Source organism: Primulina huaijiensis, chromosome 7, assembly GCF_012295235.1.
Source record: "Primulina huaijiensis isolate GDHJ02 chromosome 7, ASM1229523v2, whole genome shotgun sequence".
Classification (NCBI taxonomy): domain Eukaryota; kingdom Viridiplantae; phylum Streptophyta; class Magnoliopsida; order Lamiales; family Gesneriaceae; genus Primulina; species Primulina huaijiensis.
The window spans coordinates 1,149,677-1,165,512 of NC_133312.1; the positions used below are offsets into that span (position 1 = coordinate 1,149,677).

The 15,836-nt window shown below is 35.0% G+C and overlaps 2 protein-coding genes, 1 long non-coding RNA gene and 2 other non-coding genes across 6 annotated transcripts; 3 read left to right on the forward strand and 2 right to left on the reverse strand.

Moving 5' to 3' along the window:
* Positions 1-655: 655 nt before the first annotated feature.
* On the forward strand, positions 656-2,931 carry LOC140980759 (uncharacterized). Its single transcript, XM_073446803.1, has 2 exons — positions 656-1,022; positions 2,843-2,931. Exons 1-2 carry the CDS (start codon positions 656-658, stop codon positions 2,929-2,931), a joined length of 456 nt encoding a protein of 151 aa, XP_073302904.1.
* Positions 1,896-1,975, forward strand: LOC140981917 (small nucleolar RNA R38). Its single transcript, XR_012176190.1, has one exon. It is a non-coding gene; the product is annotated as a small nucleolar RNA R38 (small nucleolar RNA).
* Positions 2,445-2,528, forward strand: LOC140981921 (small nucleolar RNA snoR20a). Its single transcript, XR_012176193.1, has one exon. It is a non-coding gene; the product is annotated as a small nucleolar RNA snoR20a (small nucleolar RNA).
* Positions 2,932-3,170: 239 nt separating the features above from the next.
* Positions 3,171-3,868, reverse strand: LOC140981168 (uncharacterized). The gene is made up of 2 exons (XR_012176043.1): positions 3,362-3,868; positions 3,171-3,208 (listed from the first exon to the last, which is right to left on the reverse strand). It is a non-coding gene; the product is annotated as an uncharacterized lncRNA (long non-coding RNA).
* Positions 3,869-4,310: 442 nt separating this feature from the next.
* On the reverse strand, positions 4,311-15,545 carry LOC140980877 (V-type proton ATPase catalytic subunit A). 2 transcript variants are annotated; one of them, XM_073446961.1, is made up of 21 exons: positions 15,320-15,545; positions 13,973-14,099; positions 13,658-13,713; positions 13,514-13,570; positions 13,272-13,383; positions 13,122-13,159; positions 12,913-13,014; positions 12,757-12,813; positions 12,587-12,658; positions 12,377-12,478; positions 12,199-12,261; positions 11,994-12,126; positions 11,139-11,245; positions 6,506-6,700; positions 6,343-6,429; positions 6,104-6,208; positions 5,480-5,577; positions 5,328-5,406; positions 5,027-5,115; positions 4,627-4,765; positions 4,311-4,587 (listed from the first exon to the last, which is right to left on the reverse strand). In XM_073446961.1, exons 1-20 carry the CDS (start codon positions 15,395-15,397, stop codon positions 4,651-4,653), a joined length of 1,872 nt encoding a protein of 623 aa, XP_073303062.1. In that variant the 5' UTR covers positions 15,398-15,545; the 3' UTR covers positions 4,311-4,587; positions 4,627-4,650. The 2 variants fall into 2 exon arrangements, with proteins under 2 accessions (XP_073303062.1, XP_073303061.1); XM_073446960.1 differs by lacking the exon at positions 4,311-4,587 and having other exon boundaries at positions 4,605-4,765; positions 15,320-15,544.
* Positions 15,546-15,836: the final 291 nt, after the last annotated feature.

Consider the following 15,836-nt stretch of genomic DNA (forward strand, 5'->3'; position numbering starts at 1 on the left):
AAACCATAAATAAAATCCAATTATTAACAGACCTTTGAGTTTAAGAAAATGTTCATTTTGTAAGTAAACATTGGATGAGTGGAGATTAATATAGCCTTGTATCATTTTAAGAAACTCGAGTAAATGCAAGCTTAGAATTAGTATTACTAGACCATATTATAAAAATTAATATAAAATCATTTTTGAATTTAAAATTTAAATTTAATAAAATATAATGAAAATTTTGTTTTTACATTAAAAAAGAAAATTTATAAAATGATTCTATATATTCACATGTTTGTTAACAAATATTAAATATGAATTATTTTATCTTGAATAATTAGCTAAATAAAATCTTATTAAAGATTTAGAAAATAAATTTAATTTTATCTTAATTTAATTTAAATTAATCTTATATAAATTAATTTTCGATGTAAGAGAATTTTAAAAAAAGGCCCTGGCCCGTTATACAAATTTTGGCCTGTTTGATAATCGAGGTCCATGTAAGGCCCATCATCAAGTCGTTTCCAGCTCAGCCCTAATTCATATGCCAATTTTTAAAGTACCCCTTACAAATTTACAAATTTACTACTCTGCCACAATCGTCTCCTCTATATATACTGAAGCGAAAAGAGGGTTTCGGTACACAGATTCGTATGATTTGGTCTGTCAACGTATGGCAAGATTCGTCTCTCAATCTCTGTTTAGATCAGCCTCCCCGTTCCCAAATCACGTAGGGCTTCGATTCGTGGCGCGGCGCCTTCTTTCTGACCGTCCGGAGAGCAAGGAGCTGAGCACGGCGGAGGCTGAGGCTAGGGCGGTGCAGAGGATCGAGGATGCAATCCATAACATCATCATCAAGAGATCCAAACCGGATTGGTTGCATTTCGTGCCCGGAGCCTCCTATTGGGTTCCGCCGCGCAGAACATCGTACGGAATCGAGCAGATTGTTGACAAGCTCGCCAACACCCTAACTGATGAGGAGTATTTGTCCCTCACAACCCTTCATGGGTGGCCTTCCTCTTCTTTCTACATTACCAATGGTAAATTTAATAGCTTTCGATTTCCCCGTATCCACTTTTGTTTTAAATTAGCTAACTATCTTGTAGTTGTTGCATTTTATTTCAGGGTTATGATATTTATCCGTTCACGTTTAATCGAAGATTCAACCTTAATTTTTCGTCTGTACCTATCCTATCCAGGAAATTAATGTCGGAATTCAAAATAATTTGGTAAAATGTTTATAGTTTTGGAAAAATGAAATTTACAGGATTTAATGTTGAATGGGTGTTCCTTTGTTTATTAGTTGCGTGTACTTCTAGGGTGTGTGTTATGATCCCACGCGGTATGAGCCTTTATTGGCAAATGATGTACTCTTTAGCGTGGAATGCTCAATTCACATTGGGCGTGATGATACTCAGCTGAATAGGAAGATCTGATGCCTCATTGCTTGTTCAACCATAATTTTTTCCTGCATTTTTAGCTTTTCGAGTCTTCATGTCTGAGTTGTAATTTTTGTTTTTCAATTTTATCATTTTTTATATATCAGGGCATGATGTGGATTTTGATGAGAAAAAATCGCAATTTGCCTTTACTCTGGTGATTTAATCTGTGGAAGTGTTGGTCATCGTGATAATATATCCCCCTTTTTAAATACTAGTGGTGTATTATTTTTTGTGTCCTCGTAGTTTCAGAATTCTTATATCCATTCGAGTCTCATGAGGAAGCTAGTGATGACATCTTATGGTTATCCTGAATTAGAACATCACTAATAACGATGAACTGGATTTGAACTAGGACGGGCTGAGGCTTCCCATACTTGTAACTTTTGAAATGACAGATTTAGAAGAGGATTTAACGAATGGACTTGTGATTATGTTTGTTTATCAGCAATTGTAAACTATTGAGTCTGCAATATTCACGAATGATGATAACAATCATTTACAGTTATCCCTGTCTGATAAATTATGCTGAATATTTGTAATCTGACGTGAAATGCTGCAGCAACCCGTACTCTGAGGCACTCAGTTTTATCTTCAATTATTTTGCTGCTCTTAACACTTTTTTTTATATCTTATATGATATATGATTATACTATGCTATTATGTCATTAAGTGATTCTTGCACTCAACATTTTATGATAATGTGTTACTTGTTTGGACTGGAACTCAGGTCGTCATTTGAAATCCTTGTCTGTTTCCACTATTTAACCTACTTATGGAGTTTTGTTAGAAGAGTAATTGAAATTCATGGTTTTTACTTTCTTAACCATTTATGCATAATATATGATAGAGTAAATAATGAAGGATTTTAAATTTAGGGCAGTTTTCCAATCCATACGCATTCGTGTAGTTATTGTAATTTTCATGTATTTTCTAGAGTGTGCTGTGATATTTCTGTGAGAAACTGCTATTTTACTTCTGAAATTTTTTTTTTGTTTTGATTGTCTAAGTAGTCCTAAAATGGCCAATGATGACACTTAGAAGCACAACTGAAGAGACAACTCAATTGTTGAACTGTTAGTGTTTTGAACTAGGACGGTCTGAGGCTGTAAATATTTTCCACTGATGGATGGTATAAGTTGAGAATTATGATTCCGCTTTTTTATGGCAACATTTTATTTTTTACTTGGAAATTACGACAGTGTGAGAATGATGAGACAAACAGTTCACTGTTATCCCTGTCTTATGCATTACTGTCGAAAGTTTGTGATCTGACCAAAACCACTTGAAATTTGTGTTCCTTTTCACAAGATTTTTCCCCCTTGCGTATTTATTTGAGTTCGGTTTTTTTTTTTTGGCCCGTGGCAACTTTCCGTTCAGCTATGAAATATAAATAACATTTATCATATGTTCAACTGCAGATGCATCTTCTCATTCTTCCGAGGATGGGACAACATCAACCGACTCATCTTCACGGAAAGAGGAAGAGGGAAAAGCATGTAAAGATTAGCATGGATTTCAAGGGTTGCATGAATAGAGCAAGTTGATTTTGTGTGTGTCATCATCCTATCTGTAGGAAAATGCAGGGTTTTGCCTTTGCAACTTGTATATTTTTAAATAGCATAGTTCAGGGAGAGGAATTTATCTGTACATAAAATAAACACCCTAGTGGTTAATACTATAATCTTTCTTCATGCTGTATATTTTTTTAATGCACTGTATACGGATATGGAAATTTGGAAATCTTACCTCAACAGCAGCCGCATTTTAACACCAACCATTGTAACCTGCATTTCTCAAAATGAAAGCAGATCAATTATTCAAGCAAGTAAAATCTATTGTATTTTTTTTATAAAATTGTTTAGAATAGTTTATAGTGAGCGATGCAAACATGTTAGGAAGCATATTAAGTAGAAAAGAATGGATGAATGGATGCTTACAATTGTTGCAGACAAGAGGAGTTTTCGTGATGGAAAGTGTGATTAGAATCCAAGGAGAATGCGGACCATGATTGAGCGAAGGCGTTTTCGGTTAGCGGAGAGTGGTGGTCGAAGGGCAATGAGTATCTGTAATGATCAGGTCCTACACTGACTGGTAGATTGCCATCATCTTCTTCTTCAGGTGTTGGGGAAGCTGAAATCGGAGAAGCCATTTTTTTTTCACCTCATGCATTTTTTTAAGGTATTCTCATAATTTATAGCCAAACGGTCTGTGCGTGTGTTTGTCTACCAGTCAGCTTCAAACATTTGAGATGAAAGAATCTACTAAGAAGCATGCATGAGTTGACTGGTAGACAAGATTCAAAATCACTGAAACAAATAAATCTTTGGGGAAGTTGCTATAGAACAACGGTTCGACACTAATTGTTGCTCAAGCACAAGTCAATCGGCCGATAACAGCTTCAATTGCAACTTGAAAACATTATGACCCAATATGTTTTCAACCCGAAGTTTCACATTAATAACATTACACAATAAAATTAATTTATTGTTTTGTTGTGGATGAACTGAGTTTTTAAAATTTATTGGTATTTTTAAGTTTTGAAATTTGCTATATTCCAGAGTATTTTTCAAGTAAAAAAATAATATCGAAATATTTTCTCACTGTATGCTAAGCTACAATTCTTTCCACTTCTCTGGCCTTAGTAGGAGGTAATTGTGATACGAAACATAAGACGACCCACCAATGAGTTTGCATATTATTTTTCGATATTAACATTTAAACCTCTTCGATGAGAAATGTCTGCATGTTGCTGGGTTGTGACATCGAACCTTTGAATCCGTGACCATTTTTGACATTTCTCAAACCGGTTAAATCTATGTCACATTGGGGAGAAACATGGTAATACAAATACATTCTAATGGAAGTTTAATATGTACAGACCCCATATAAATTTTATGTGGGATCATGAGGCCAGTTTTGATGTTGATGCCTCCATCCACCATTGAATTCATTAGGAAACCATCACTTTCAATAATAACATTTGCACGTTTGAATCAAATGTTTATATGGATAAATAATGGCACATCTACAGCTTATTCAAGCCGCAATAAACATAATACAAAGTATCTCTTGAATGATGCCCTCTTATTACTCACCAAAAATCATGGGGAACTCACAAAATACAAGCTGCTACGAGAACCATATTGAACCAGTGAAAGAAACCCTTTGTCCTCAGACCTATTGTTTTCCACTGTATATGTACTTCCTCGATAAATACTGAAAGATTTCACCTGGTTTCATCATCAAGATTGCGGAAACCAGCAGTCAAATCATCATAAAGTTTCTTAAATTTTGCGACCAGGGTTTCTTCGCCTTCTGCAGGATCCTCGAATTTTTGAGACCTGCATTATTGAAGTGAAGTCAAATTACCATAAATACACAAGTTCCATAAAATGTATATAGCATTTTTCGTCCTCCAAATTTTAATACACATCACAAAGTTTTGTTCTTTGCTGATGATACACAATTGGTCATTTTGGTCACAAATCAAATCGAACTTACCTCCAAACTGTACAAAGTGAACAAATTTTAAACATAAACAAACTGAACTGAGATGCACAAACCAAACAAGCTGAAACAAAATAACCGGTTTTTTCACTTACACTAGACGATAAAACAAATCTCCTAGGCGATGCTTGATGAGGGTGTAAGTTATCTTCTGTCCATCCATGCCAGCTCCTCGCTCCACTGCCTGTATGTCAAAAACAAAAGGTTTTCAACTAATTTATCTCGAACAATTCTCCATAAGTAGTTGTGACACTAATTAGGGGATTTTTTTCAGGGCAACAGAATAAAGAAGGTTTTCTTAAGATATATCTGATGAGTTATATTACATTCACTCCCAACTCTTTCATGGAAAATCAAAACGAGAATAATTAAAATGCATACCATTAACTACTTTACCTGATTAGCTAAATTATAGAAATGAATAATGTTGCGCATCATCCAAACAGATTTGTAGAATGGGCAGAATTTATCATACCTGTCACCAATCAAACATGTAAAAATCTCTGAAATGGGGAATACCAAGTCAAAACAGGTAAGCAAGCACTAACGGAGTAAATGCATTCTGTGCGAGATAGTCCTCCCTCAAAAGCTTTGCAGTTTCCAGGGTAATTTTATCTGTTTCGGCCAAAGCGTCTTTTCCAACTAGCTGCAAGAAGTGAAACAACCAGATTTGAAACGAACAACCTAAAGCTCAAATATGATTTTAAAGCCTTCATTTTCTTCTCGCAATTCATATTTCTACAGCTTGCATTGTTATAGATACTAATTGGAATTTGCATCACACAAGTTGTCGAGTATAGGTCAAATGCAATAATTAATAGCCAAACTCAAATTCAAGATATGCGAGAACAATTGAACGGACCGCTTCATAGCTCTAAAAATCTGCATTCTAATTGGAACTTCAAATTTCTGGTGGTGGCATTAACCACCAAACATTGGAAAAAGAATGTGTGGGTTAGTCGATTTCATGTGCTAATAATTTCTGTTTTGTACAGTCCCAAAATTGTTCAAAAAGAGATAGAAGCCATGGCATAATGAGTAGATACAGTGATGCCATTCTGCCCACCAGAAGCGTAACCGACAGACAGCCTCTCAATGTCTCATCAGAAGCTCAATATTTTGACCCCACCATATACCAGAAAAGCAAATTCAAAACCCAAATAAATACAAACCTGCACAATCTCATTCAAATCATCCTCTCTTTGCAGCACTTCACGAGCTTTTGTCCTGATGTCTATGAAATCCGGATCGAACTTCTCATAAAAGGACTCCAGTGCCTTGAAATCGTTTAGAATTTCAGTGGGTAAATTTTTTTTTTGAAGGATCAATCATATACAGCGGAGCCTAAAAAATTCACATATTATTTGAAACTCAAAAGGCTATAAATACGATAGGAAGCAGTAAAACATACCCCAGAGTATTTTGAATAAGATATAAGCCAATTTACAGAAGGGAAATGCTTCCTCTGAGCCAATTTTTTGTCAAGACCCCAGAAAACCTGAAACATGGCAATATATTGATGTATAGAACGTATGGCAGAATAGATTTCAAATTGTTCAGTATCTGGATAGTACCTGAACAATACTGAGAGTTGCAGATGTAACAGGATCTGAGAAATCTCCTCCTGGAGGAGAGACAGCTCCAACAATTGTCACACTTCCAGTTCTTTCAGGTCCACCTAGACATTTAACTTTACCAGCACGCTCATAGAAGGATGCCAGACGTGCCGCTAAATAAGCAGGATATCCACTGTCTGCAGGCATTTCTGCCTGTATAAAGAGAGAAGTGGTGCTTCTTAACAAAGTAAAAATTATAAAGTGTGTACAATAACATAATAAGCACAATATTCAGGGAATATTAAGGGTATGACAGCTAGAACCAAGGAAAAGTGCGTTTAAACATGAAATGAGAAAAATAGAGGTTAATGCCTCCAGTCTCTGTTAACTAGACACAGCAAATGTTATGCATTAGGCCAACACTTTTCCACCTTGTTTTATGATCAATAATAACAATTACCATTATTGTGCATGAAGATAATAGTATTATGCATTCAGCATGATATTTAAAAGCATGTCTGCATTAACAGTTCTCCAAAAATTCAGGTCCGCAGAGGTTTTAACAATGACCGCTGCCTTGGGCAATTTGTCTCAACTTTACGTAATCAAATACCCACAAAAATAATCTATGGCTCAAAGGGAATAAAATCAAGCTTGGCCCACAACTAAAGAACTAAAGTGATAGGCTCGTAATAGTTCATATTTTTGTTATCATATTTCCCCTTGTTCCCGTAATCAATATGTTTAATTGATATATTTTTGTGTCATTTTTTTTGTAGGAGCAAGTTTTATGATATCAGAGCAAATTTGGGCTGAAAAAAGTAATTTTTATCACATTTGAAGTTACCAAGATGGAACCTCGAAGGAAGAAACGAAAAAAGAAGTCTTGGAGTAAGGTGTTGACACGCCTGATAATGCAGAGAGTAGCAAAAATTATGATAATTGAAGTTCGAGATTTATGATGATAATATCATATTTTATTTTAGGAGTCCTTGATATTTTAGGAGTCTTAATTGTGGTATTTGATTCATTGAAGACTCTTAGAGAAATAATTTTTTATTGGGAGAAAATATTTTATAGAGTTTTTTATTCTATAAAAACTCTAGTTTCTATCACATGTTCAGCCTATATTGAGCTTGTGCGAGAATTTTATACGACTTTTGAATTTGCGAAACTTGATAACTTCACACTCTCTAGCCCAGGGGTAGTTCGATTTCGGTTGATGAGACGCGCATTCAAACTTTTGATCACTGAACATAATATTGTCTTTCGTTTTATCACTTAAGCATTTTAAAAACTGATGAATATTTGAATAGTTCTTTTGATTATCATGATAAATTTAATCCTATTGCCCTATATCGAGCAACGTCCACCCAGCAAGATTATGACCCGAGTAAATCCAAAGATTCTTACCTTCATGATCCAGCTTGAAAATACTTTCATAGGTTCTTTACTTTTACTTTTTCGGGTCGAAAAGATTCTGTCTTTGTGTTGACAAAAGCTGAGTTTTTCTTCTTGTGGTGCATGGAAAATCGAATTACAGTGAATTTGGGTTATGGGTTGGTTTCTCAATTTGCTATTGTGGCAGCTCACAAACGTCATTTGATTCTTGGCTCTTTGATTACTAAACTAGCTGTCAATGTGAACTTGTTTGATTTGAACGATAATAATCTTCATGTTTGTCATATGCAATCTTTGGATTTGCGTTGTTTAGAGATTATGAGACCTCTAAAGCATGCACAAGGAGTTTTTCTTTTTGTCACCAAGTCTCGTGAATGTGCGGTCTAGCAACACCAACTCTGATCCTGACACCCCGGATGAGCCCTTGGATTCACGCGCGCCTTCACCCACATTTTCCGCACCAACTCGAAGGCGTTTTGACGTGGAAATTGACGATCTCAAACAACAGTTGACACAAATAGAACATAATCAATTGGCGTTTTACAAGAATATGGGGTTCAAACCATCGTTTCCTCTATAGCAACAGTAGATGACCTTTTTTCTACAATGCTCAGCATTTCCCAGGGAGTAGTTTAACTATCTTTGCGATTTTATTGTCTTAGTCGAGCATCTTCTTTCTGTGCCATTGAGGACAATGTCAGATATATGTGTCGAAGGGGGTATATAGCTCGACTTCTAGTTTTCAATTTTTCTGTATTCTGATTTCATTCTTGTTCCCAAAAAAAAGAAGTGAATTTTGTTTGGTCCGAAAAACATCTAATGCTTATTTGTTACTTTTTTTTTTTGAATCCTCGATATTTCCGATGCGAATCTATGAAAAATTGATGTTTTTTTTGCGTGTAATTGATTTTGCATTCTCACTATTGCATTAGGGTTAGTTGCTCTTGATGATGGGTTGAAATGACAAACGTATGAGATCTAACACATATACCATTTTTTTTTGGTGTGCTTTGAGCCTACGAGCAAACATTTTATCATGCTCTGTATTCTTTGATTGTGTATTAGTTATGCATTGTTGATTTTCTAGAACATACATTGTTATACATGTATTTGTTAACATTTTGTAGTGAATTAGTTAACATTTTGTAGTGAATTAGGTGCATCATAAAAAAAATAAGGGTATCAAGTTCAAACCATTTTATTTTTTATCATCTGTGGTGTTCATTTGAGCCTACCCTGATTCATAGACCCCTAGTGAGCCAAATTCGAGCATGCACCTTTTCCTTGGAAAATAACCACATTACAAACCATGAAAAATCTTTTTTTGTTGGTTATTAATTTTTTTGAACCTTGAATTGAAAAATCATATAAATTTTCACATGCAGTATCATTTCGATCCAAGACAGTGCAAATTGTTGAGATTTAGTTATCCAATCTCGAAGTCTTATAATCACTGTCTCAGTCTTTAAAAAGAAAAAAAAGTGAGAAAGAAAAAAAGAGCAACAAAGAAGAAAAGTGCAAACTGCATTCTTGGATGTTATAATGAGATTGAAGAGTCTTTTGTTGTTGCCTGGATATATTTTTTTGTGAAAAGTTTGGTATGATTTTCTTCAATTCCATAAAACCAATGTTTCTTTTTCTCCTACCAAACATCTAGCTACGATACAACATTTTACAACCTTTTTGATTGTGCATTTTAATCCATTTATTGGTGGAAGACACGTGATATATTTGCAAGCTTATGGTAAAAGTATTCATATTGTGACGTGAATTCTTTGATACATACATATCTCAAACACTTGAGAGTATAATGAGTGAATCATGTGAGGAGTTGTTAGATCCTATGCATTTTAATTTCCATACATTTTGATGGAAGTGATTGCTCATAATGTTGGTATGTAAGATGCTCAACATTTAAATTGTTTTTTATGCATTAAAAATTTTCAGGATAAGTAGAGGAAACGGAAGGAGGACGAAGAGATAAGATAATGAATATAACTATTTTATGCTTGAGGAAAAGCATGGTTTAGGTTTTGGAGGTTTTGATAAGATCGCAACAGTTCATATTTTTTTTTATTTCCTCTTGTTTCCGTTTTCAACATGTTAAATTGATACTTTTTTGTGTCATTTTGTTGTAATAGCAAATTTTATGCTCTTGGAGCAAATTTGGGCTAAAACTGTGATATTTATCACATTAAAGTCGTCAAGATGAAGCCTTGAAAAAAAGAACAAAACAGAAAAAGTCTTGGAGTAAGGAATCGGAATGCACTGTGACTGCAGATAAAAATTATGATGATTAGAGCTCAAGATTTATGATGATAATACCATGTTTTAATAGTCCTAATTGTGGTGTTGTGGTGTTTGATTCAGAGAGAGAATATTGATAGAGTTTTTGTTCCATAACAACTCTAGTTTCCTTATTGATAGATTTATTTTTTTCCTACTATCTTAAAAACATCATTCCAGATAGAATTTTAGAGATTCTAGAGAGGAATTTTGAACGTGTTCTTCAAAGGGAGGCGGGGGATAATTTTTCTCTATTCTCAAGAATCCTCGTTTTTCATCTTTTTATTTAATTTTTATGGAGCTTGTAAACCAAGCCATGCTTTGTAGCGATAGATTAAGTGTGTCATGCTATCAGAAGATATTTAATCTAACTAAATCAACGAAACTGTATTTATCAATTGCAACTATCTCAATTGTTAAATTTTCAGGATTAACGGTTTCATAAAGCGAAATCAATCTTTAATTAATATGTTACTGACAAGTTTTGACTATATGTTGCTTTTGGTCAAATAGATCAGGCAAATATAAGAATTTTAGTGGTTATCCCAGTATTTCTAAGGTTAATTACATGGAACTGCATGAATAAATAATTTGTCAACCGACAACCAGTGATACACTTGAATATTGTACCCCTAGAATCAGAGATTGGTAATATCAAATTTGAAACTTCGTTAATTATTCATCTTAGTTGTTTATTACTTATTTAAATTTAATATTTCTCCTTGTATGCTAAATTAGTTGTAGTATTTTATTTATTTTCATCGGTAGAAATATAAAAAAAAATCCCCCTTTTATTTGTTTGTACTTGAAAGAAATAATATCCGTTTCCAGTCGATTCGACTCTGATCGCTGTTACACTCATTTTATTTAGGGAATATGAATTTAAGTTTGATGGCCATACGACACCCCATCATAATGATCAAATAAGCCAATTATTATGGTGGAGAAATTAAAGGATACATACCAATCGACCAGAAATTTCACGCAATGCCTCTGCCCAACGAGATGTTGAATCTGCCATCATACTGACATTGTAACCCATATCTCTAAAATATTCAGCTATTGTGATTCCTGAACATCCATGAGTCAAGATTACTAGGAGTTATGCCATAAAACAACTGTGTAATGGTTAAAGAGGATTTCAGAGACAGAGAGCTAAACTCGATCCATTAATAGGGTAAACGACACATTTTTTGGAGGAGACACATTTCTAAATATGTTTCATAAAAGAAGTCGCACCAGCAAGTAGGGCTTAAGAAGTAAGATGATTGAGAATCATAGTTAAGTATAGCTTACATTCATTACAAGCCATATGAAAGCATTATCAAATACACTGAATAAAATAGGAAGCGAACCTCAGTGTCACCATATGACACATTTATCCACCCACCTACCCACCCCAAGATCCCACAGCTCTTAGGTAACAGGAGGAAGAACCGGAGGAAAAGACAATGTTTTTGAGCTAGTTATAAATTGATACTTGATGCATCACAGATTTGATAAAATCAATTTTATAAATTATCGACTAGCATGTATACCAAGCAGTAAAAGGTGAAAAACTCCAACTGACAACAGGTATATTGAGGGGCAGAGTGCTCGCGTGTATGGCAAGACAGCAAATTTAAAAGAAATGTGGTGGCTTAACCTAGATGAAACAAGGTTTTGTTTCAATAAAATAGACTAAATTTTGAACGAATGTGTGGCATTTTTACCTCATAAAGAGGATCTCACTCACTTCTGCATGAATGTGATACATACTTTGAACATCATTATTCGAGAAACATAAATATTAAGCATAGTAACCGAGTAGTTCAGTTACCTGTATAAATTGAAGCCTCACGAGCAGCCACAGGCATATTTGAGGTGTTAGCTACCAGTGTAGTACGTTTCATGACGGATTCCTCTCGGCCATCAGGTAGTGTCATTGTCAATTGAGGAAAATCCATTAGCACCTGTATTTGATATCTCGTTTAGACTTTGAAGATGTCATGATGATATAGTGAATGAGAGAGTGAATTACATACCTCTGCCATTTCATTTCCTCTTTCCCCACAGCCAACATAAACTACAGTGTCGGAGTTAGAGTACTGCATTTATATCACAAGAACCAGACATGATTAAAATAGGTTCCATAACTGGTGCAATTTTGTCACAGAAAATTTCCAAAACATGAAATAGATGACTAAAGTTAATGTACTTCACCTTGGAAAGAGCCTGACTAATAACTGTTTTTCCACAACCAAATGCGCCAGGAATGGCACAGGTACCGCCAAGTACAGAGGGGAATAAAGCATCAAGAACACGCTGAATAGAACAAAGGCATCAGTTTGTGTAACCTTTACAAAGTAACAATACATGAAAAAGGATGATGTGCTGGGAACTTGGGAAAAATAATTCATTATTAATAGTCACCTGTCCAGTTAAGAGAGGAGTATCAGCAGCAAGTTTTGAAGCTACAGGCCTAGGTGTACGCACAGGCCAGGTCTGCAGATAAGGAGGCATATTTAACGGAATTCTTCACTCATCCCAGAACAGATGAAGCAGTCACGCAAATAAAAAAAAGACAGCATTTGAAAGATGACCTGAAGCATGGTAAATTTCTTTTTGACACCTTGAAACTCGAGCTCAAGGACAGTGTCCTGCATGGGAGAGAGAATCCAGTGAATATAAAGTTGGTCTACACCACAAAAATATAATGGGAATGATATGTATCAATTTCTCTATTTTCTATGTCATACCTTCAATGAGTATTGACCAGCCGGGGCAATGTAGGATATCTTTCCCATGGCATCAGGAGGAAGTGCAACATGATGTTGCATCAAACTGTTCTCAAATACGGTCTGCATAGAGATTAGTGCAACAAAATACTAAGTGTAAACAAACTGAATAATAGCATTTCATTGGTCAAATATTCACTTTGTACATAGTATATTCCTGTCAAACTTACAGCATATAGGTCGCCCCCTGTCAAAAGATCTCCCTCTCCTGCAATTGAAATTTCACTAAATTAATTATTGAGGATACCATTGAATAAAAAAAAATCTACTTTGAATCAACGATATTAAATTAACAATAAAACGAAATAAACAATCAGTACCTATTTTCTTTGGCTGAAATTCCCAAAGGATATCTTTGTCGAGGGCAGGGACAGATACACCACGAGGAATATAAACATCACCAGATTTTATGGCAATTGTTTTTAGAGGCCTCTGCATCGAGTATTTTACCAAACAGAAAAGAGAGAACCACCATTACTGCAAGCTGCAGAACTACTATACGACTATTGTATAACAAAAGTGATAAAGTTTCATTCTTTTCGTGTAAGTAGAAATTACAGACCTGAATACCATCAAAGATATTTCCCAAAATTCCAGGACCCAATTCCACAGATAAAGGCTGTAAAAAGTTGGTAGAGCAGGTATTGTGAATATTAAGCAGATAGAAAAACCAACAAAAGTTCCACACTTTAGGATAGACAATAACCTTGTGTGTTCGAAGAACAGGATCATTCACCATTAGCCCAGCCGTTTCCTCGTAAACTTCAGCAAAGAACAAAATGACTCCCATAATCATCATCCCGGTATCATATTATATTTGAATATTGAAAATAGATGAGGAAGAAGATAAGGGTTTTCTCTTTCGTTTGGTTGATTTGAAAGGTATTTATTGAATATCTTGGACAATGACAAAAAGGCAATATCATGGCATTGCTAAGATCTAGTCAAAAAAGACTCCGCATTGAATTAGATCGTGGACATTGAAAGAAAATATAGTTTGAAGGATTCAAAAAACTCCAACCTTGAATAGTAGCAGAATCTCCTTCCAACCGAATAATTTCGCCGATAAGTTTGTCGTGTCCAACACGAACAAGTTCATACATGGCAGCTCCTGCCATTCCATCAGCAACAACCACTGGTCCAGAAACCTGCGATAAAGAAACAATATGTAATTCTAGTAGAAATGGAGATTGCCCTTTGACGATTGCCCTTTGACGTCAAACACCTTTTGCATCTTAGACTGTTACAAGTGTAAGAAAATTCGTGCTGGTAATTCCATGAGAGGGAAATGCATCCCAAAAAAATATGTTGAAATCAAAGTGTTGTGTAAAAAATTAAACACAAAACTAACATTCCAAGGTGGTCAAATTCACCCTATGTTTTACAATGACAACAAGAGTAATAATTTTTCCAATATGATCACAGAGTTAATTAGAGAAAGAAAAGAATGTAATAAATCAATCATTAAAAAAATCTTTCTGTAAAACACACTTTGATTTCATTATTCAGGAATTGCACCTTTTATGCAGTGTTCATATGGAGCATGAAATCCTAAACAACACCACTATGGAGATACTAAAAAAAACAACTCTTTGTAACAGAGACTACTTATGCCAACGTTACACTTATTAGGCTAAATCCAAAAGGAAATATTTAATCAGACTACCTAGAACCTTCTGTTGCATTTGCTGGGATTGTGACACCTTTTTTGACATGTTAAATGGGATGATAACACCAGCAAAGACAGATGCCATCAAAACCATAGATAATAAGAAGCATTTACAAGCGCCACCAATGGCGGGCAACCATCTACGACGACCAACCATATGTGCAGACTAAAGTAAGGTTAAAGACAGTAGCAACGGAATACTTCCTGGTTCCGAATTAGAAAATCCCACAGAACCAAAGCAAAAAAAGGCGAGGTAGAAAAATCACAAATTGACAATGAAGTACTGGATCCAGGCCAGAAAATCTGACAGAACAATTTGAAAAAGATCTGCCCAGACATATAAAGAGGGTGACTTTCCTGATAAGTTGGTAAACAAAAACCAATCACCGTGTCTAGTACCAGTTCTCGATTGATTCAACGGGCACCACTAACGCCAGAAACTTTCGACTGCCAAACAAACATTAAGCACTTGAACCTTTAACCAACTTCCAAACACTCAACGCCATAATAAAGAAACAAGAAAATCTAACTAATCGATGGGATTAAACAGACAAAGTATCACGCGGCAGATGCGGATTACCAAATCAAGCAAATTATGCCAACTTGAGGACTCACAGACATAAACATAAACACCAGATGAGTACGAATAAAAAAGGGCAAAAACAAGTTGAGGAAGCCAAATCTTAGCATGTGGAAAACCTTGCGAACGTATCCATACTCGCTCTCCTTCTCGGCATCCTCGAAGGTGGTCAGGGGACCTCCAAAAACAGACGGCATTTTCAAATCAGACAAAATCCGATGGCCAATGAACTCTCAGCAAGTTTTCGAAAACTTGACCAGATCGATCTTTTTGACAGACGAGACGAGGAGAATGTGAACCGCGATTGATTGTCGAGCCGCGAGCGCTCTGCTGATTACTAAACGGGGAGTTTTATTCATATCGTAGTAAAAATAAAAGGCTCGGGACCACTAACCCCCGTGCCTGCCTTCTAAAGAATACATATTATAATATTTTTAATTATAGATTGTAATTAAATAAATAATAATATATTTGATTTGATTTAAGATAATTTCATAAACAACAAATTTTTCATTTTTCAATAATTAATTAATATAAACAGAGAGATACAAATGATAGCATTGTAATTTAATTCAATGATTTTAAAATAAATAATTTGATTCACATTTAATAATTAATTAAACTATAATTAAACAT

Bases quoted from the DNA above. Each gene is read 5' to 3' on its own strand.
- LOC140980759 (XM_073446803.1), top strand. From the start codon at position 656: ATGGCAAGATTCGTCTCTCAATCTCTGTTTAGATCAGCCTCCCCGTTC. The intron at 1,023-2,842 runs GTAAATTTAATA...GTTCAACTGCAG, and splicing joins TTCTTTCTACATTACCAATG to ATGCATCTTCTCATTCTTCC.
- LOC140980877 (XM_073446961.1), bottom strand. From the start codon at position 15,397: ATGCCGTCTGTTTTTGGAGGTCCCCTGACCACCTTCGAGGATGCCGAG. The intron at 12,479-12,586 runs GTGACTATTAAT...TGTTCTATTCAG, and splicing joins CTCCTCTCTTAACTGGACAG to CGTGTTCTTGATGCTTTATT. The intron at 11,246-11,993 runs GTAACTGAACTA...ATGGATGTTCAG, and splicing joins TGAGGCTTCAATTTATACAG to GAATCACAATAGCTGAATAT.